The 22,297-nt window shown below is 40.9% G+C and overlaps 1 protein-coding gene across 1 annotated transcript in view; it reads left to right on the top strand.

Annotated features, from left to right (window-relative positions):
• Positions 1–364: 364 nt before the first annotated feature.
• spidey (hydroxysteroid 17-beta dehydrogenase 12 spidey) overlaps positions 365–22,297 on the top strand; it is a 98,287-nt gene continuing 76,354 nt past the window's right edge. The window contains exon 1 of the mRNA XM_067141118.2: positions 365–632. Coding sequence (XP_066997219.1) covers positions 494–632 — 139 coding nt within the window. The 5' untranslated portion in view covers positions 365–493. The remainder of the gene's footprint in view (positions 633–22,297) is intronic.

Below are 22,297 nucleotides of genomic sequence, written 5' to 3'. Positions count from 1 at the left end.
GGAATTATTATGAATGAAATTATTCGAGGGATATCATTCTATATCATTCGGTTTACGTAAATTGTCGTCGTAAGGGAGAACTTCCGTTTCTCGCTTCATCTTTCTTGCATGCTGTCGGTGAATAAAGCGGTAGTAGTAACCTTGAAGACAGCTGTTCCAGAGGTGAAAGCCCCCGTCTTGGAACGGTGCCGATAGCCTACATCCTTACAGCCTGAGGGCTTAGTTGCTCCTGAATTCACTTCTCATCTCGCCGGTCTATCACGGTCAAGTTAAAATGTAGGCCTTGTGTCAGGCGTAAGGTAAACATAGCGATGGCGCATGCGTGGACTTCTAAAGCACCCCGATTTCTAACTCTTTAGTGACGAGTGAAAGTCACACTTTAGTCGCTGTAGTATGTTTGCGTGAGTTGTCATGGTGCGATGTGTTAACCGCGTTAATATTAGGTCTTAGTTTCTTGCTGTTGTGGTATTCTTAGTAGACTTGAAAATCAATAATGGATAAAGTAGGGATAATATGTGTCTCATTGATCGGCTTGCACATCGTAAAGTCCGTGATAAATCTCCTGTATTTCAAGTGGATTGCACCTGCATTTGGTCTTAATGCTAACTTGAAAGAAATGGGTGGCTGGGCCGGTAAGTTAGAAATGAAATTATTGTACGATTGTAACCTGTGATTATTCACTACCCTCTAGGTTATGTGCGATCGTCGAAGGGCAATTAAATATCGAAATGAAAGATAGAATTCGTTCTAAACCAGCCCTAAAACAATATTTCCCCAGAATTTCTTACGAAAGGACCTTAGATTATAGATTTGTATAGGCCCTACTGAATCATAGTGTAACGGCTTCTAAAATATATCTTGCCCATCGGTTTTTGGTATCGATAATTATGACGGAATCACATTTACCTGACTAAATTTTATGTACATATTAGGATTGTGTAAGTTAGACGCGATAGTGTGGTTTTGCCTGTACCAGTTATGCCAAAAAAAAAAAAAGAAGAAAAAAGAAAAAAGAGATGAACAACATCTGATTTGTGTGGAATGTGAAATATGTTGTCGGTTAAAATATATTTGTTGCTCTATGAAAGGTAAAAGTGCCTCGGAACTTTAAATCTGTACATCGTGGCATACGCTTAGAGGAAATGAAAAGTCTGAAGATTAATCATTTTTACCTTTACCATCAAACAAGTGTTTTTGTATTCGGAGGAATAATTTGTTTTACCTCTCTCGTTTATGTTTCACTTAGCAGTATCAGAGTATCATATGCCTATTTCACTATCACTAGAAACAAATACCTATATATCATATTAAGTATACAAATACATATCCATACTCTAGGAGTCTGGATTCGAACCTGCAGCCTAATATAAGTTTGGTCCCTGGCCCTATCTCTTTTTCGTTACACGTTTAATACACAAGTGTGTTTAAAGCCAGGAGTTTGGAATGCTCATCCTCAAATACAGGGTCTTAAACTTTTTTTTTTTTTTTTTGCTTTGGGAACGTCATTCATAACATTTAGAGAAAAAATTAAAGAGATCCCAGGACTAAGACATACTGCACTCTTGGAGAGTGAGTGGACAAACACTATGAAATAGGTGCATACTTCAATTTTGAATTAATTTTGCGCGGTCCTAACTGATTCTGTAGTTGAAAACAGCTTTACTGTCATGAATATTAAATGGAGGGAGAAGATAACCTAATGAAGTGTATACTGTACCTAAGAATGAATTATTTTCTAAACGCCATCTCAGAATGTTGTAAACATAATATCTACTAATGACGAGTACTTGTGAAGGACTGTTTTCTGACCATTCGGAAAAACGTTACGTTTTTTATATAAACAATAAATAATATTATCATGGCACACGGCAATAGGTGATAGTGGTGGGGATTATTGTTGTAAAAGAAAGTAATACTACGAAACCATCCTCAATTAACACTAATCAGAGGGGAAACAAAATGGAAGTGGTCCGACACATCGAAAAATGAAGGTATCGGCCAAAGATAGACAAAGGCCATGAAGGGCGTGAACATGAAAACCTCCCTTGGCCTCACATAATACCGTCGGTGTAGGAAAAGAACAAGAGTTGACCAAGGGAGGTCGGATAGGATAGATGAAATTGAGGAGCCTGACACAAGTAAGTGGAAGCAATGCCATAACTCATCTGAGGGCCCCATAGTCGCCAAGCCACGCTCCGAAGTTAAGAGCCCATGGGGCCCGTTTTAGTCGCCTCTTACGACAGGTAGGGGATACCGTGGATATTATTCTACCACCCCTCCTCCACCCACAGGTGGTCATGACAATAGGATTTAAAGAAAATGATGAAATTGAGCACAATTAGCCTTTTTTCGTAATGTTTTACGTCCCACTAACTAACTACTTTTATGTCCGACTCGTTGGCTGAATGGTCAGCGTACTGGCCTTCGGTTCAGAGGGTCCCGGGTTCGATTCCCGGCCGGGTCGGGGATTTTAACCTTCATTGGTTAATTCCAATCCCTGCAACTCACACACCACACATAACACTACCCTCCACCACAATAATACGCAGTTACCTACACATGGTGGATGCCGCCCACCCTCATCGTAGGGTCTGCCTTACAAGGGCTGCACCCGGCTGGAAATAGCCATACGAAATTAATAAAAATAAAACTACTTTTATGGTTTTCGTATACGCTGAGGTCCCGGAATTTAGCTCCACAAGAGTTCTTTTTCATAATGGTAAATCTACCGACGCGATGATGGCGTATTTGATTACCTTGAAATATCACAGGACTGAACCAGGATAGAGCCTGCCAACTTGGGCTCAGAAAGTCAGCTCTTCAACCGTTTGAGCCATTCAGCCCGGCATATTTACCATTGAAGTGGTGCGGAAGATGTATTTGGAATGAAATGTTAAGTCACTCAAAATTTTCAGGAGATTTTTTTCGGCAGATGGTTATAGGCTACAGACTTCAGACACAATTGTTGGATGTAGCATGTCCCTAAAAAGAAATCGCGTATAACCATTACTCCAAGGAATCAATGATTTGATTAAAAAGCTGCTGCTGATGATGAATGATGAGGATGATGTTGATACCCTTGTGTACTAATGATTTTGGTGTAGGGAGGGGAACTTTGCTCTGAAAGAGGTTGTTTGACATTTAAGAAGAACCCTCAGTTAGCCTAGATCCATTTCTGGTGGAATATACTCTTTACAATGCACTATGTCTTCCGGTATGGGCTATAACCATTTATTTAAAACTTTCATTCATCTTAGTCTTGTCCTCGGCTTTGAAAATATGAAAGTCGGCTTTGAAAATATGAAAGTGACTGAGCTACGAGCAACGCTAGTAGCACCATTCCTTATATATTCAGTTCCTGTGATGAATGGCGTGAAAGTGCTGCTCGTAGGATTGTTTGGTGTGTGCGTTTCAGTGAACTTGGCAGATTAATGTGTAATAACACCTTTTGGCTCAGTGAGAAAAGTAACGGAAAAGTACAGTAATTCACTCCTCATTTTCCTAGTACGACTCTTTAGCGATAGTTGTTGATAGTTGTTGGTGCATCTGTTGAGGATCCAACCTGCCTTAGGGCTTAGTACTAAACATACATACATACATACATACATACATACATACATACATACATACATACATACATACATACATACATACACATCCTCTGTGCCATGATTCAAACTCAGTCCGGTGGTATAGGAAGGTGCTCAAATACGTCAGCCTCGTGTCGGTAAATTTACTGTCACGTAAAAGATCTCCTGCGGGACTAAATTCCGGCACCTCGGCGTTTCCGAAAACCGTAAAGTAATTAGTGGGACGTAAAGCCAATAACATTATTATTAAAATTCAAAATTGCAGTCCCGCCGGGCTAGTGGCTCAGACGTTGAGGCGCTGGCCTTCTGACTCCAACTTGGCAAATTCGATCCTGGCTCAGTCCGGTGGTATTTGAGGGTGCTCAAATACCGGTACTTTAGCCTCGTTTCGGTAGATTTACTGGCACGTAAAAGAACTCCTGCGGGACAAAATCCCGGCAACTCGGCGTCTCCGAAAACCGTAAAAGTAGTTAGTGGGACGTAAAGCCAATAACATTATTATTCACTTACACTCTTGGGAACAAGAGGTGCACGCTTAGCGCTGAATACACGCAACCGGCAACCGGCTAGAAACCTCAGAGTTACTAAGGTGACGGTACGATTGTAAGGAGAAACTGAAGGATCCTGAAAGTTCTACTGGACGTATTCATAAAATATGTTGCATTGACGTTTCTTCTTGACAGTGTATTCTTCAGTATACAGTATCTTAATTTCGGAAAAATCTCCTTGCTGTGATAATGATTTAATGGAATTTTACTTTAACCAATCAGCCGGCATTAAGAACAGAATTACATATAAGTACAGTGTACATTTTCTTCACGCCACAGTGATATTATGTCGTTGTCAGACATTATAGTCACTCCACCATTTTCAGTCACGCTGGCGCCATTACGAGAAGAGAAATTTTTGAGCCTCGTGATGTCCCGTTTGATGATGATGATGATGATACTTTGCTGTTATTTAATGGGTCAGATATCGAGGTCATCGGCCCCTGTTTTCCGTTTGAGTTTATTCATAGGTGTGTGGGATTATGTACCAAAAGAGAAACAGGATTACGTGAAGAAAGTTTTCTCTATCAGTTCACACATACGAGTGAACGGTTTCTGTCTCATATGTGTTGGCGGGTTCGATCTCTGTTCTTCCTCAGTCCGGTTGTATTTGAATATGCAAGACGTCAGCCTCGTGTCGAGAGATTTATAGGCACGTAAAGAAACTCCTGTGGGAAGAAATTCCGGACATTTTGGAACTCTTTGTAGGTACCTTACATTGAAGCTGAGACACTAAACACGGAATACAAAGAGCTAATACCCTCTCGAAATCAGTCTCTTTGAGCTTCTAACAACAGACCCACTTTAAATTCGATAAAATATCTCGAATATGGAAATTATATAATGAAGTTGAACTTTAATCAGTCAGTTGACAATAACGTGACCGATCTGGACGGCTCTATAGTGACTAAGCAATAACCGCGAGAAATTGAAACATGTGATTCTGTTCCTAATGCCGGCTGATTGGTTAAAGTAACACTCGATTACATCATTATTACAGCAAGGAGAGTTTTCCGAAATTAAAATATACTGAAGAATACTTTATGAATTAGAGGTCGGTGGTTCAAGGCCGACAAAATTAGAAACGCGTTATGTACGTATTGATCGTTTACGGATCAGCAGAATGCTTAAATGATACTTCCTGCCAGACAAATGATTTTCGAAAGGATTCGCAATCATTAACACTCCCTTAGCATATTGTTGGAACCAATATAACGTCAGCAACATTAAATTGTTTACAGAAATTTCCGGTTATAACAGATGCTAGATGACTGTCAGTAAGTTCAGTTTATGAAGTAATCTGGTATGATATTAAACAATTGAACATCACCCCCCCCCCTTGCCCCTCCTTTTGGGCGCCCATGGTTGGAACTCGACTAACGAAGAAAACTACCGGAAAGTGAGCTTAGGAGCGTGATAGTTGAGCGACATCTTCAATAGCTTCTCGCCGAAACTGCCTCAATTCAAATCCCTGCCAATGTATAATGGAATTTTTTTTAAAGTTATTTCCTAGTGGTTCGGTCCCCACGTAACTCTGTAGGTTCTGTGGCTTATCATATGATTGTCAATAACATAATATTGCAAACCTGATTTTAAAATAGACCGATACAGTGGAACAATACAAAATGCTTGACTATCCATCTGATATTACCATATTGTAATGCTGTTTATCAGACGTCCTTTCAGCTTCTATTGGTCTTATGATATGCTGAAATTTCGTCCTGAAAATTGCTTCGTAAATGAATATGTAAATCTACCGATAAGAGGGTTTTTGCATTTAAGCTTCTTAAACGGCCATCAACTGTGCTGGCACATGATTCCGCACGCCGACTGTGTAGCATAGATTTTAGTTACTACTAGGCTGTTTTGCTTTAAAAATTAGAAGGAGAAGAATATTTTGAATGTTTTAAATTTACAATTTGATTTACATCGCACCGACACAGATAAGTTTTATGGCGACGATGAGATAGGAAAGCGCTAGGATTCGGAAGGAAGCGGTCGTGGCATTAATTAAGGTACAGCCCCAGCATTTTCCTGGTGTGAAAATGGGAGAGCACGGAAATCATATTCAGGGCTGCCGACAGTGGGGTTCGAATTCACTATCTCCTAAATGCAAGCTTACAGCTGCGCGACCCTAACCGTAAGGCTACCTCGTTCGGTAAAAGAAGAAATGTACACAAGTATGAGCACGGGAGGCGAACGCCTGACCAACTATGCTGCCTGGCCAGTCGAATATTGCCCTGGGAGAAGGTGTGCAATGTGTGTAGTAAACTCAAATTCGATATGTAGGCCTGTGTGGTCTTATTATTAAGGGAGAAACATTCAGTGTTATGTTTGTCGATAGTGAAATTTCATCCAGCTAGTTTGTAATTGAGAATTGAGATACGACAACGAAAGTAATATTCATCTATACATAATGCATTGCACAGGAAAAAAATAGTTTCATACAATTTACGACATAATTTTTCTTTCTTTCGTAATCTGTTTACCCTCCAGGGTTGGTTTTCCCTCGGACTCAGCAAGGGAGCCCACCTCTACCGCCTCAAGGGCACTGTCCTGGAGCGTGAGTCTTTGGGTCGGGGGAAACAACTGGGCAGGAGGATCAGAATCTCGCCCAGACGGCCTCACGTGCTATGCTGAACAGGGGCCTTGTGGGGGGACGGATAGACAAGGAAGAGTGAAGGAAGTGGCCGTGGCTTTAAGTTAGGTACCATCCCGGCATCTGTCTGGAGGAGAAGTGGGACACCACGGAAAACCACTTCGAGGTGGGCTGAGGAGGGAATCGAACCGTCCTCTACTCAGTTGACCTCCCGAGGCTGAGTGGACCCCGTTCCAGCCTTCGTACCACTTTTCAAATTTCATGCCAGAGCCAGGAATCGAACGCGGGTCTCCGGGGGTGGCAGCTAATCATGCTTAAACACTACACAACAGAGGCTACGGCATGGAAATGGCTTTTAGTGCCGGGAGTGTCCGAGGACAAGGTCGGCTCGCCAGATGCAGATCTTTTGATTTGGCTCCCGTGGGCGACCTGCCTGTCGTGATGAGGATGAAATGATGATGATGACGACACGCCCACCCTGCCCCTGTGCCAGCGAAATTAACGAATTATGGTTAAAATTCCCGACCCTGTCGGAATTGAACCCGGGACTCCTGTGACCAAAGGCCAACAAGCTAACCATTTAGCCATGGAGCCAGACAGGCTACGACATAATTACGTATGAATAAGATCATTTTGTTATGTTTCTGGTGGTAAGAATTCATTAATTATTAATGATATTAATGTAACAAAATAAACCCTTTTATTAAAAAATAAATCACTCTTATGTACTGTACTGTGTCTGTGTCTGTGTCTGCCTCTGTGTTGTAGTGGTTAGTGTGATTAGCTGTCTCCCCCGGATGCCCGGATTCGATTCCCGGCTCTGCCATCCTCGAAGTGGTTTTCCGTGCTTTCCCACTTCTTATCCAAGCAAATATCGAGATGGTACCTAACTTAAATCCACGGCCGCTTCCTCCCCTCTTCGATGCACATCCCTTTCAATCTTCATAAGGCCCCGGTTCAGCATAGCAGGTGAGGCCGCGAGGTACTGGTCTTCCTCCTCAGTTGTATCTCCGAACAAATGTATCATGCTCCAGGACCTGCCCTTGAGGTGGTAGAGGTGGGTTCCCTCGTTGATTCTGGGAGAAAAACCAATCCTGGAAGGTAAACGGATTTAATCAAAAGTAAATTATCTTTGAACTGAATATTATATGGTAATTGGCATAATCTGTTGCTTACTTTCCATCTTGTTCTTTGCGGGCCACCGACATGACCATGAGGAATGAAGTTAACTTACTGCGCAGATATATATTATTTTTGCCACCTTGATGGAACATGATAAATTCTCTCAGCATAGCAGGTGAGGCCGCCTGGGCGAGGTACTGGTCTTCCTTCTCTGTTGTATCCCCTACCAAATGTCTCATGCTCCAGGACCTGCCCTTGAGGTAAATCATTCATAGCAGGGACTGGCTGCATAAAGAATGGCATTACCAGCGTCGCTCGTACATCACTCACTTTCATATTGCCGAAACCAAGGATGAGACTGAGACAGATCAATTCAACGAAACAAAATTGCTCCGGCCCATACTAGAAGACATAGTGCACTGTAAACACTAGGTCTCGCCAGCGAAGGCATATAGTTGTACATATGAAGTCATATTTATTTTTCCTTGCAAGATAAAAATGCATGAAACATTACTTAAAATATCGAAAATTATATTTTGCCTAATTTTTATTATTTACATTATTACAATACAGATAATATTAACGAAAAATGTGACATCTCCTGTTTTGGCCCTCAAAATAATTCTACGCCACTGTATACTAATACAATAATTATATATATATATATCCTAGAGTGCTACCCGGTTACCTCTGAACTTAAATACAGAGCTTAGAGAAATTCTGGTTAGCTGTTTTCCCGTGATGTAACAAATAGACAGACAGGCAGAAATTGAACTGAACCTACTTTCGACTTTCGTTTTCTTAATCCGAGATAAAAACGAAGTATGAAGTAGAAATTTGACGTGAACAGACAAAATTATAATTTTATTAATATAAATCATCTAGTCTTGTCCGTGACTAGCGCTTGAGCTGATGTGAACTCAAGTACCTATAGGCCTAAAAGCAGATAGTGCCGGTCTGAGTGGCTCAGACGGTTGAGGCGCTGACCTTCTGAGGCCAACTTCGCAGGTTCGATCCTGGCTGGCTCAGTCCGGTGGTATTTGAAGGTGCTCAGTCCGGCTCCATGGCTAAATGGTTAGCGTGCTGGCCTTTGGTCAAAGGGGTCCCGGGTTCGATTCCCGGCAGGGTCTGAAATTTTAACCATCTTCGGTTAATTTCGCTGGCACGGGGGCTGGTGTATGTGTCGTCTTCATCATAATTTCATCGTCATCACGACGCGCAGGTCGCCTACGGGAGTCAAATCGAAAGACCTGCACCTGGCGAGCAGAACATGTCCTCGAACACTCCCGGCACTAAACGCCATACGCCACTTGTTTTGTTGAAGGTACTCAAATACGTCTGCCTCGTGTCGGTATAATTACTGGCACATAAAAGAACTCCTGAGCGACTAAATTCCGTCTCCGAAAACCGTAAAAATGTAGTTAGTGGGACGTATTACAAATTGATAGCGTTCGTTGATAAGTAATCCGGATACTGAATGTGATGAATAAATAAATAAATAAATAAATAATGAATTGCCAACATGCACATGTAATTTTGAATTAATTCATCCAAGACACATTCAAATCTGAACTACTTTGCCATGACTTTGGTGTGGTCACTTTTTTACAATATGCTTTACGTCACACCGACACAGATAGGTCTTATGGCGACGGTAGGATGGGAGAGGGCTGGGACTGGGAATGAAGCGACCGTGGCCTGAATTAAGGCATAGCCTGGTGTGAAAATGGGAAACCACGGAAAACCATCTTCAGGACTCCCGACAGTGGGGTTCGAACCCATTATTTCCTGAATGCAAGTTGATAGTTACGTGACCCAAACCGCACAGCCACTTGTTCGGTGGTATATGGTCTCTTGAGATACAGAAGCAATAATATCTTTTGGAAGAAAGCTTCTTTCTGAAACCATTGCCTAATACACAGATAGATTATTATTTAGCCTGTGTTCATCTCTGGTCTGAAGAGCTATAGCAAGGTGATTTTAATTGTGAGACCATTTTCTCCACTAGAATCTCAGTATGAATTATTTAACATGCTCTATTCTCATATTGTCATATCATTTCCTTTTTCCTTCCAAGGATATCTACCGATGTTTACAACCTTTGATCCTGTTTATCATATAATGGGTGTTTTAACAGTACCTATTGAGGTAACCGGAAATGATAAGCTTAATTTATTTCATAATTAAACGTACCGAACGGAGTGGCCGCGCGTATTAACGCGTTACGGCAATGGATCAAGTTCTACATTTGGGAGGCGAGTGGGTTCGAATCCCACCGTCAGCTGTCCGGAGAATGGTTTTCTGTTGTTCTCATTTTCACTTTCAGGCAAATACCCTGACAGTACCTATGAATAGGCCATAACCGATTCCTTCCACCTTCTTACCCAATTTCATTCACCATTATTAATTTCATTAACTCCCCAACTGATGTTGGCGTCAGGAAGGACATTCAGCCTTAAAAACATGCCACATAATTTCCTCTCACCTCATCCCCGACCCCGTATCAGGAAAACGGGACTATGGGACAGACATACTGTATTCCATAATTAAACGTGTGGTGACTTGAGAATGGTGTAGTGGTTAGCGTGATTAGCTGCCACCCCCGGAGGCCCGGATTCGATTCCCGACTCTGCCACGAAATTTGAAAAGTGGTATGAGGGCTGGAACGGGGTCCACTCAGCCTCGGGAGGTCCGATTCCCACCTCAGCCATCCTGGAAGTGGTTTTCCGTGGTTTCCCACTTCTCCTCCAGGCGAATGCAGGGATGGTACCTAACATAAGGCCACGGCCGCCTCCTTCCCTCTTCCTTGCCTATCCCTTCCAATCTTCCCATCCCTCCACAAGGCCCCTGTTCAGCATAGCAGGTGAGGCCGCCTGGGCGAGGTACTGGTCATTCTCCCCAGTTGTATCCCCGACCAAGAGTCTGAAGCTCCGGGACACTGCCCTTGAGGCGGTAGAGGTGGGATCCCTCGCTGTGTCCGAGGGAAAAGCCGACCCTGGAGGGTAAACAGATGATGATGATGATGATGATGATGATGACTTGAGAATGTATAGCTGAGATACTGTTTGTGACAATTGTTTCATCTCTGCATACAGATATTTCCATTCTTCTTCTTCTACCGCTTTTTCCCCACACTTGTGGGGTCGTCGGCGCGAACTGTGACGCACATGTGGATTTGGCCGTCTTACGGATGTAATTACTATTACTATTCCCCGAGGCAGAATAATTAATCAAACACGATTAAAATCTCCTACCCTGGTAGGAACCTGCGATCCTATGAACCCAAGGCCTCAACGCTGACAATTCAGCCAAAGAGTCACATCTAGCTATTTCCATTACCAAATGAGTAGGCCTGATCAAATAATACCGTATTTATCAATAAAATAGTTTATTTATTGTGGTGCTTTCTGAACTATACTGATCTATGGCAGTATTCAATTTTGGTGAGCTGAGCCGCTTGTTACGTTTCACTCAGGTAACTGTGAATAAAGGAGCACGAAGAACGATCTTTAATTGTGACAGATAATAATAATAATAATAATAATAATAATAATAATAATAATAATAATAATAATAATAATAATAATAATACCGAGCCGAGTGGCTCAGACAGTTGAGGCGCTGGCCTTCTGACCCCAACTTGGCAGGTTCGATCCTGGCTCAGTGCGGTGGTATTTGAAGGCGCTCAAATACGTCAGCTTCGTGTCAGTAAATTTACTGGCACGTAAAAGAACTCCTGCGGGACTAAATTCCGGCACCTCAGCGTCTCCGAAAACCTTAAAAAATAGTTAGTGGGACGTAAAGCAAATAACATTCTTATTATTATTATCCTCCTCTGCGAACCATGTGGCCTTGCCGCGCTGGGGAGGCTTGCGTGTCTCAATGATGAAGATAGCCGAGCCGCAGGTGCAACCATATCGGATGGAAATCTGTTGAGAGACCAGACTAACGAATGGTTCATCGAAAGGGGGGTAGCAGCCTTTCGGTAGTTGCAAGGGCGGCAGTCTAGATGATTGACTGATACGGCCTTGTAATAATACTCAACATGGCTTAGCTGTGTTGATACTGCTACACGGCTGAAAGCAACGGGAAACTACAGCCGTAACTAACTCCCGAGGACATGCAGCTCTCTCTGTATGAATGATGTACTGATGATGGCTTCCTCCCGGGTAAAATATTCCGGAGGTAAACTAGTCCCCCATTCGGATCTCCGGGTGGGGACTACACGAGAGGGGGCGATCATCAGGAAGATGGATACTGACATTCTGCGAGTCGGAGCGTGGAATGTTAGAAGTTTGAATCGTTGTGGTAGGTTAGAGAATCTGAAAAGGGAGATGGGTAGGCTAAAGTTAGATGTAGTTGGTATAAGTGAAGTACGTTGGCAGGAAGAACAAGATTTTTGGTCAGGCGACTACCGAATTATCAACACAAAAATCAAACAGGGGAAATGCATGAGTTGGTTTAATAATGAATAAGAAAATAGGGCGGCGGGTAAGCTACTACGACCAACATAGTGAAAGAATTATTGTCGTCAAGATAGACGCCAAACCAATGCCCACCACAATAGTGCAGGTCTATATGCCTACTAGTTCAGCGGGTGATGAAGAAATCGAAAGAATATACGAGGAGATAGAAGATTTAATACAATATGTAAAAGGTGACGAGAATCTAATTGTGATGGGAGACTGGAATGCAGTGGTAGGCCAAGGAAGAGAAGGTAGTACAGTAGGAGAATTTGGATTGGGACAAAGGAACGAAAGAGGAAGTCGGCTGGTTGAATTCTGCACTGATCATAATTTAGTCCTTGCCAATACTTGGTTCAAACACCACAAACGACGGCTGTATACGTGGACGAGACCGGGAGACACTGGAAGGTATCAAATAGACTTCATTATGATTAGGCAGAGATTCAGAAACCAGGTGTTGGATTGCAAAACTTTCCCAGGAGCAGACGTGGACTCTGACCACAACTTGTTGGTCATGAAATGCCATCTGAAGCTGAAGAAATTGAAGAAAGGAAAGAATGCAAAAAGGTGGGATCTAGACAAGTTGAAAGAAAAGAGTGTGAGGGATTGTTTCAAGGAACATGTTACACAAGGACTAAATGAAAATGCTGAAGGAAACACTATAGAGGAAGAGTGGAGAGTCATGAAAAATGCAGTAGGGCTGCTGAAGAAATGTTAGGAAGGAAGAAAAGATCAACTAAGAATCAGTGGATAACTCAGGAGATACTAGACCTGATCGATGAACGACGAAAATACAAGAATGCTAGAAATGAAGAGGGCAGAAAAGAATACAGGCGATTAAAGAATCAAGTGGATAGAAAGTGCAAGGTAGCTAAGGAAGAATGGCTGAAGGAGAAGTGCAAGGATGTCGAAGGCTGTATGGTCCTGGGAAAAGTAGATGCTGCATACAGGAAAATCAAGGAAACCTTTAGAGAAAGGAAATCTAGGTGTATGAATATTAAGAGCTCAGATGGAAAGCCACTTCTAGGGAAAGAAGACAAAGCAGAAAGATGGCAGGAGCATATCCAACAGTTGTATCAAGGTAAAGATGTAGATAATTTGGTTCTGGAACATGAAGAGGCTGTTGATGCTGATGAAATGGGAGACCCAATTTTGAGGTCAGAGTTCGACAGAGCTGTGAGTGACCTCAATAGGAACAAGGCACCTGGAATTGATGACATTCCCTCTGAATTACTGACTGCCTTAGGAGAAACCAGCATGGCAAGGTTATTTCATTTAGTCTGCAAGATGTATGAGACAGGAGAAGTCCCATCCGATTTTCGGCAGAATGTTGTTATACCTATTCCCAAGAAAGCCGGTGCTGACAGGTGTGAAAACTACCGCACCATTAGTTTAGTATCTCATGCCTGCAAAATTTTAACACGTATTATTTACAAAAGAATGGAAAAACAAGTTGAAGCTGAGTTGGGAGAAGATCAATTTGGCTTCAGAAGAAATGTAGGAACACGTGAAGCAATCCTGACTTTACGTCTGATCTTAGAGGATCGAATCAAGAAGGACAAGCCCACGTACATGGCATTCGTTAATGTTGATTAAACCAAGCTATTTATGATTCTGAAGATGATAGGGATCAGATACCAAGAACGTAGAATTATCTACAATCTGTATAAAAATCAGTCTGCTGTGATAAGAATCGAGGGCTTTGAAAAAGAAGTGGCAATCCAGAAAGGAGTGAGGCAAGGCTGCAGTTTGTCCCCTCTCCTTTTCAATGTTTACATAGAACAGGCAGTAAAGGAAATCAAAGAGAAATTTGGAAAGGGAATCACAGTCCAAGGAGAGGAAATCAAAACCTTGAGATTTGCCGATTATATTGTTATTTTATCTGAGACTGCAGAAGATCTCGAGAAGTTGCTGAATGGTATGGATGAAGTCTTGGGTAAGGAATACAAGATGAAAATAAATAAGTCCAAAACAAAAGTAATGGAGTGCAGTCGAACGAAGGCAGATGATGTAGGAAATATTAGATTAGGAAATGAAGTCTTAAAGGAAGTAGATGAATATTGTTACTTGGGTAGCAAAATAACTAACGATGGCAGAAGTAAGGAGGACATAAAATGCAGACTAGCACAAGCAAGGAAGAGCTTTCTTAAGAAAAGAAATTTGCTCACTTCAAACATTGATATCGGAATTAGAAAGATGTTTTTGAAGACTTTTGTGTGGAGCGTGGCATTGTATGGAAGTGAAACATCGACGATAACTAGCTCAGAAAGAAAGAGATTAGAAGCTTTTGAAATGTGGTGTTACAGAAGAATGCTGAAGGTGAGATGGACAGATCGAATCACGAATGAAGAGATACTGAATCGAATTGGTGAGAGGAGATCGACTTGGCTATATTTGACGAGAAGAAGAGATAGAATGATAGGACACATCTTAAGACACCCAGGACTTGTGCAGTTGGTTTTTGAAGGAAGTGTAGGCGGTAAGAACGGTAGGGGTAGACCAAGGTATGAATATGACAAGCAGATTAGAGCAGATGTAGGATGCAATAGTTACGTAGAAATGAAAAGGTTAGCACATGATAGGGTGGCATGGAGGGCTGCATCAAACCAGTCTATGGACTGATGACTCAAACAACAACAACAACAACAACATTAATAATAATAATAATAATAATAATAATAATAATAATAATAATAATAATAATAATAATAATAATAATAATAATACAACCCTGAATCGAGTGTAAATTGTAAAATACTAGACTTCGAAAATTAATTATCTGGCAGAACATGTCAAACACGAAAAGAGTTTGGTTAAGTGGTTCAATTGATTAAGTGCTTGTGTTCAGTAATGCAAGTTAAGTGATTCTATCGCATGCCATTTTACTGATGTACGTGAATATCGAGTGATAAACTATCTTGCAGAAAGCTTCTTAAAGACCTTCTACTCTCTCTGAACATACATACAGTAGCTCAAAAAATGAGTACATTATGAAAATGAATAAATATAAAACAAAAGTAATGGAATGCATTCGAATAATGTTAGGTAATGCAGGAAATATTAGATTAGGAAGTTCAGCCTTAAAGGAATTAAATAGGTATTATTACTTGGGTAGTAGAATAACGATGGCAGTAAGGACACAAAATATAGACTAGTCCAACCAAGGAAGGGCTTCCCTAAGAAAATAAATTGTTCTCTCTTAGATATGCATATTACAAATATGTTTTTGAAGATTTGCGTATGGAGCGTGGAATTGTGTGGACTGTGGAAGTGAAATATTGACAATAACTAGATAATAAAGAAAGAGGATGGAAGCTTTTGAAATGCGCTGTTATAGAAGAATGATGAAGATGAGTTGGGTAGATCGGATCACACATGAAGAGATGTTGAACCGATTTGGTGAGAAGAGAAGGATATGGCAAAATTTGACCAGAAGGAAGTGAAGTAAAACGTGTCTTAATAATAATAATGATAATAATAATAATAATAATAATAATAATAATAATAATAATAATAATAATAATAATAATTATTTTACGTTCCACTAACTATTTTCGCATTTCGGAGACACCGAGGTCCCGGAATTTATTTCCGCGGGAGTTCTTTCACGTGCCAGTAAATCTACCGACACGAGGCTGTCGTATTTGAGCACCTTCAAATACCACCGGACTGAGCCAGGATCGAACATGCCAATTTGGGGTCAGAAGGCAAGCTCCTCAACCGTCTGAGTCACTCAGCCCGGCAAAAAGCATGTCTTGAGATACCCAGGACTGTTCAGTTAGCTTTTGATGGAAGTAGGCTATAGGAGGTAGGATCCGTACGGGCAGTCTAAGGCATGAATATGACGAACAGTTTAGAGTAGATGTAGGATGCAGGAGTTACGTAGAGACAAGTCCAAAATCGAGTGACATGAAGAGCTGTAACAAACCAATGATTCAAACAACAACATATTTAAAAATTGTCCAAACATATATTATACATCCGATTAAATGAACACTTCTTCTACGGTGGACTTCAACGTGCCGGTGGCTGGCGGTGGAGGGGAAGAATCTAGTTTCTCCCTTCTCCGGATATCAACTTCCGCTAAGTGAAAATTGTGAAGAAAGGGATGGTCAGATACAGTGTAACGAAATATAACTAAGAAACATTTACTAAATGCAAGCGCACTAGCGAGATGAGAAAGGTGTGACACGCTTACCTAGTGACACAGTCTTCAGGAGTGAAAGTGGACACTCTACTCTTTAATCGATGCTGGGGCTCTCCATCATAAAAACACACACTGCATTAACTCAGATACACTTTCTCGGAAAAGTCCGACTCCTTGACCTTCGGTTCAGAGGACCCTGGGTTTGATTCCGACAGGGTCGGAGATTTTAACTTGTATGGTTAATCCCTCTAGCTCGAGGATTGGGTGGCTGTGTTCGTCTTAATGCACATTTACATACAACACATCATACTACCAAACACTGCAAAAACACACAATAGTGAATCCATCCCTCCACATAGGCCTAAGGTTGGCGTCAGGCTATAACACTTGGCCATATCCACATGAAGTGCCGACCCCGATAAACCGAGAAAAGAGCCAAGACGGAAAAGATAATTTCTAGAAGAAACATTCTGAACAGATCTCATCTGATATTTAGGTTCTCTTTCCCCCTTTCTTAACCCTTCTCTTTTCTTAACATTTTTCGATACGTTAGGATTCTCGGTATTTTCCTCCTCCTTGTGAGTCGGAGTAGGAACGGATAACTCTAATGTTAGACCCATGTAATAATAATAATAATAATAATAATAATAATAATAATAATAATAATAATAATAAATACTGTGAACTTTCGGCTTTTTTCACAATTAGTTTTACGTCGCACCGATACAGTTAGGTACTATGGAGACGATGGGACAGGAAAGGGCTAGGAGTGGGAAGGAAGTGGACGTTGCCTTAATTAACGTACAGCCCCAGTATTTGCGTGGTGTGAAAATAGGAAACTACGGAAAACCATCTTCAAGGCTGCCGACAGTAGGGTTCAAACCCACTACCTCCCGGATGCAAGCTCACAGCTGCGCACGGCCAACTCGCCCAGTTGGCCTTAATTAAAGTACAGCCCCAGCATTTTCCTGATGTGAAAATAGGAAACCACGGAAAACCATTTTCGTGGCTGCTGATAGCGGGGTGCCGTATGGCCAACTCGCTCGGTACCACAGACATATACAGTAGTAAAATATGTCTGTGCTCGGTACCAAGTTTTTTTTTTTTTTTTTTTTTTGGTAATCCCTGTAATGAAATACTTGGATATTACCTCATTGCCCATTCCTAGTTCTAAGTAAGCCGGGCTGAGTGGCTCAGACGGTTAAGGCGCTGGCCTTCTGACCCCAACTTGGCAGGTTCGATCCTGGCTCAGTCCGGTGGTATTTGAAGGTGCTCAAATACGTCAGCCTCGTGTCGGTAGATTTACTGGCACGTAAAAGAACTCCTGTGGGACTATATTCCGGCACCTCGGCGTCTCCGAAAACCGTAAAAGAGTAGTTAGTGGGACGTAAAGGAAATAACATTATTATTATTATTATTATTATTATTATTATTATTATTATTATTATTATTATTATTATTATTATTATTATTATTATTATTATTATTATTATTATTATTATTTCTAAGTAACTCAGGTATACACATTTATGCTGATACCACATTAATACATTTTATCAGACAATATTTACGTATATAGTAAATCTACACATTTTATGACCGTAATATCTCTAATCCTTGAAATGAAGTCAGGGTTAGGTGAATTTCAACTGGATCATGTAGCTATGTCCATAAGAAACATGAAAGAAATTATGAATGTCAAGGTAGTAAGAAGCAGAGAATTTGATTCCGATCACTACTTGTCTAAGATCAAACTAAAATTCTTACCCAACAGAATTCACAGAAGAGGGGAAGAGTAAACAAATATAACACAAATAGACTTCAAATTACACAAGAAACATTGGAAACATTTGTATCTCGTCATGGGAAGTGGCAAGATTTATGTAAAGAAATAACCAATGCAGCCCAGAAAACATTTGGACTAGTCAAACCTAAAAAGAAACCTTGGTGAAGTCAAATATGTTGAAGATGCGTTACAAGAGAGAATAAAACAATGGAAAAGGTGGAAATCCTCTAGAAAGAGTGAGCACTATGGCCAATTCAAACAGCAAAGGAAAGACACAGCTAGAATAATAAGGGGAGTTAAAAGAACTTTCGAAAAATCACAACTTAATGACCTGCAATACAGCTTTGTTAAAAATAATTTTTGAAACTTCTACCAGACTTTTAAGAGTCAATTAAAGGGGTATCAAGCGCCTAGCATATGCTTCAAAGATGAAAATGGTAGACTTGGCCTAAGCAATGCTGAGAATTGTGAAATACTTGCGAAGTACTTGGATCAACTTTTAAACTGCCCTGAACCCGACCATAAGTTGTAATTCTCTCAAACAACTGAAAACCTGGACGAAGATATACCAACCACTGCTGAAAAACTTAAAGTAGTAATTAACAATCTGAAAAAATAATAAAGTTAGTGCAGAAGACTCTATAACAGCTGAACTTTTGAAATGGTCTCAATCAAAAATCATTGAAGAGCTGCAGTTAATCTTTGAAGATATTTGGAGAACAGAGAGGATTCCATAAGAATGGAAAGTGGCTCTAATACATCCAATGCATAAAAAAGGGGACACACAAAAGGTTGATAACAATAGAGACATCTCTCTTCTGCAAATTGCATACACGGTATTCTCAAAAATATTGCTGCATAGAGTAGAAACATCACTTGACAAGCAACTAGGGAGTATCAAGCTGGATTTCGAAAAGGTAGATCTTGTTCAGAAGAAATATTTAACTTAAAATCCATAATTCGCCATAGGATATTGAATTCAAAAGACATTGTTGTAACTTTTGTAGGTTTTAAGAAGGCCTTTGACTCGGTTGATAGAGAAACCATAGATAAAACAATTCCTGAATTTGGAGTGAAAACTAAATTGGCAAACCTAATACGTGAAACACTTACTGACACAATTTCAAAGGTGAAATTTATGGGTGAGATATCAAAACCTATTAATATAAATACAGGGGTAGGGCAAGGTGACGGTTTGTCACCCCTTCTATTCAACTGTGTTCTAGAGAAAATTGTAAGAATTTGGAATATAAAGCTTAAAGAACATAACATTTTGCCGGTAACTTTGGGGAGAAAAACAAAGGCACTGAAATAAATTGCCTAGCATTTGCAGACGATTTTGCTATATTGTCAGAAAACCTAACAAGTGCAACAACACAAATCAATCTCTTGGAAGAAATACCCAACAATACAGGTTTGAGAATCTCAGTAGAAAAAAGAAAATTTATTACAAACATCAAGAATGCTCCAAAATTTTTGGCAACAGATATTGGTCCAGTGGAAAGAGAAACGAAATTCAAATATCTGGGAGAAATAATTCAGGAAAATGGTTTGGACAAATCTGTAGTAGAAGAAAGGACACATAAGATGGAAAGAGCATATGGTATCACAAAGAATTTGTATAACAAAAAGTGTCTTATCTAAACATCTTAAAATACGGCACTGCACCACAGTGGTGAAACCGGAATGCTTATATGCAAGTGAATGCCTGGTACTGAATTATAGATTAGACAAACTTGAGGTATTAGAAAGGAGAATCATGAGAAAAATCTTAGGCCCTGTGAAAAGAACAGAAGTATGGAAATTAAGATCTAATGATGAAATATACAGGAACATAGAAAACATAACAGAAACCATAAGAAAAAGGAGATTGCAATTTTTTCGGACATATTTACAGATTAACAAAAAGGATTTTCAAGTACCTTTGGGACAAAAAGGCAACACTAACTGGATTCAAGAAGTAAAGAAAGATTTAGAAAGAAATAATATAAGAAGAAACTATGGACAAATAAATTTTTTAGAAAGAGGGTAGTAAGTATGGAAGGATTCCGAGGAAGAGTGAACAAGAAGCCTGGTGCGAAGTGGTCCGAGGACAGAAAGAAACAGCATAGTGAAAGGATGAAAGAATATTGGAGGCGGCGGAAGAGAAAACAACAAAGTATGAAGAACTGACTTAGAATTGGCACGTGGTCCTCAGCGGGCCTCATTGGAAAGAAGAAGTCAGGGCTGTAAAAAATCCGTTATTTCGCCGTTGCTTCTTTCAAAGCAACGCTTCACTGCTCGGGTGATGTGGTCTTACATTGTCAGCTGCCATGATGTGCATAAATAGTCAGTGACTTGTAGGGTTTCTCGAGCAACGCAAGATGTAATGGGTGTGAATGGTACATCGTCCGATCTTTATGCACGAAAGAACAGGACATCTCCACTGTCTTACAGTAGAGTGCTGCTCTTCAGACTCGTGTGCTACAAACCTTCAATTTTTTTTTATTTGAAGATTTGTGATAATAAGTGTTGTGATTGGGTAATGGCTTTTCAACAGCGCCCAAGAAAATCCTAAGAAGAAGAAGAAGAAGAACTTTTTTAAATTTATTTCGTGTGGTTGTTGCTAGCCTAGTGCGGCCCTTGTATGGCTGACCCTCCGACGAGAGCGGGCAGCATCTGTCGTGTATGGGAACTGAGTGTTACTGTAGTGGAGGATATTGCTGTGCATAGTGCGTGATTTACGTGGATATAGGGGAGACCACAAACACCTGGTCCTCGAGCCAGGAGAAATAACGGTTCACGGCTAAATCCCTCGACCCGGGCGGGAATCGAACCCGGGGACGCGAGGTCCGAAGGTATTGGAACCCGACACTGGACAAGATTCAATAATGCAGATAACGTGCCGGTTGTAGAACACTGAATTTTGGTAAGTTGATGGATTCGATCTCGGCTTAGTCTGGTGGTATTTGAAGGTGCTTAATGGACTGCCTCGTGGCGTTGGATTTACCGGTGCCTTAAGAATCTTCCGGGCAACCCCGGCGTTTCCGCAAATTTTTGTATTTAGCTCTATACTCGTCTGAGCGAAACAGGGTTGGTGTGATGTATGATGTGGAGCCATCCAGCGCTGTTATATCGAACAAATCAATCACAATCAGTCGCCATTGATCTGCATTTAGGGCAGTCATGGCAGATTCTCTATCAGTTGTTTATCTAGTCTTTTGTTAAATAGGTAGGAACTTCAAAAAGTAAGTTACACATGTCGTCACATGCAAAGACCATTGCCCAACAAAAGTGGCGAATTGTCAGAAGAGAGTACATGTTCCGGGCTTCCTGCAGACACAGTTCTGCTATGGCACTGATAACAGGTGCATTACAGTTTGCGAGTGAAATGGCGTGTCTCCATCAATCAGTATCTACTGATCTGCATTAAAGGCAGTCGCCCAGGTGGCAGATTCCCTATATGTTGTTTTTCTAGCCTTTTCTTAAATGATTGCAAAGAAATTGGAAATTTATTGAACATCGCCCTTGGTAAGTTATTCCAATTCCTAACTCCCCTTCCTATAAACGAATATTTTCCCCAATTTGTCCTCTTGAATTCCAACTTTATCTTCATATTCCTGGAAACGTACTCCAAAGTTGAAGTATGCGGGACAGTACACAACGCCATAAAGCACAAGAGGCGTAGAAAAGTAAGCAAAGGCATTGTTCCCCTGCACGACAATGCTACACCCCATACGGCGCGCACAACACAAACTTTGCTTCAGCGTTTTCGATGTTAGTAATGGAAGTCTCTGCCATACAGTGCAGATTTTGCACCATGCGATTTCCATCTTTTCGGCAAGCTGAAATAACATGTGGGGAAAGAGGTTTTTCAGCGATGAGGAAGTTCACACAGCGGTCCGCGAATGCCTCCGTGACCAAGGAGCGGATTTCTATCGTCTAGGAATTGAACGATTGGGAGAACGTTCAGACCGTTGTTTACAGAGACTTGGTGACTATGTTGAAAAGTAGTGTCATGTATCTGTGCCACTTTGTAGTTGAATGCAGCATTCAATGA

This window comes from Anabrus simplex, chromosome 2, assembly GCF_040414725.1.
Source record: "Anabrus simplex isolate iqAnaSimp1 chromosome 2, ASM4041472v1, whole genome shotgun sequence".
Lineage (NCBI taxonomy): Eukaryota > Metazoa > Arthropoda > Insecta > Orthoptera > Tettigoniidae > Anabrus > Anabrus simplex.
Note: the sequence above shows the minus strand (reverse complement) of the source record. Positions and strands in the feature narration are given on the sequence as shown.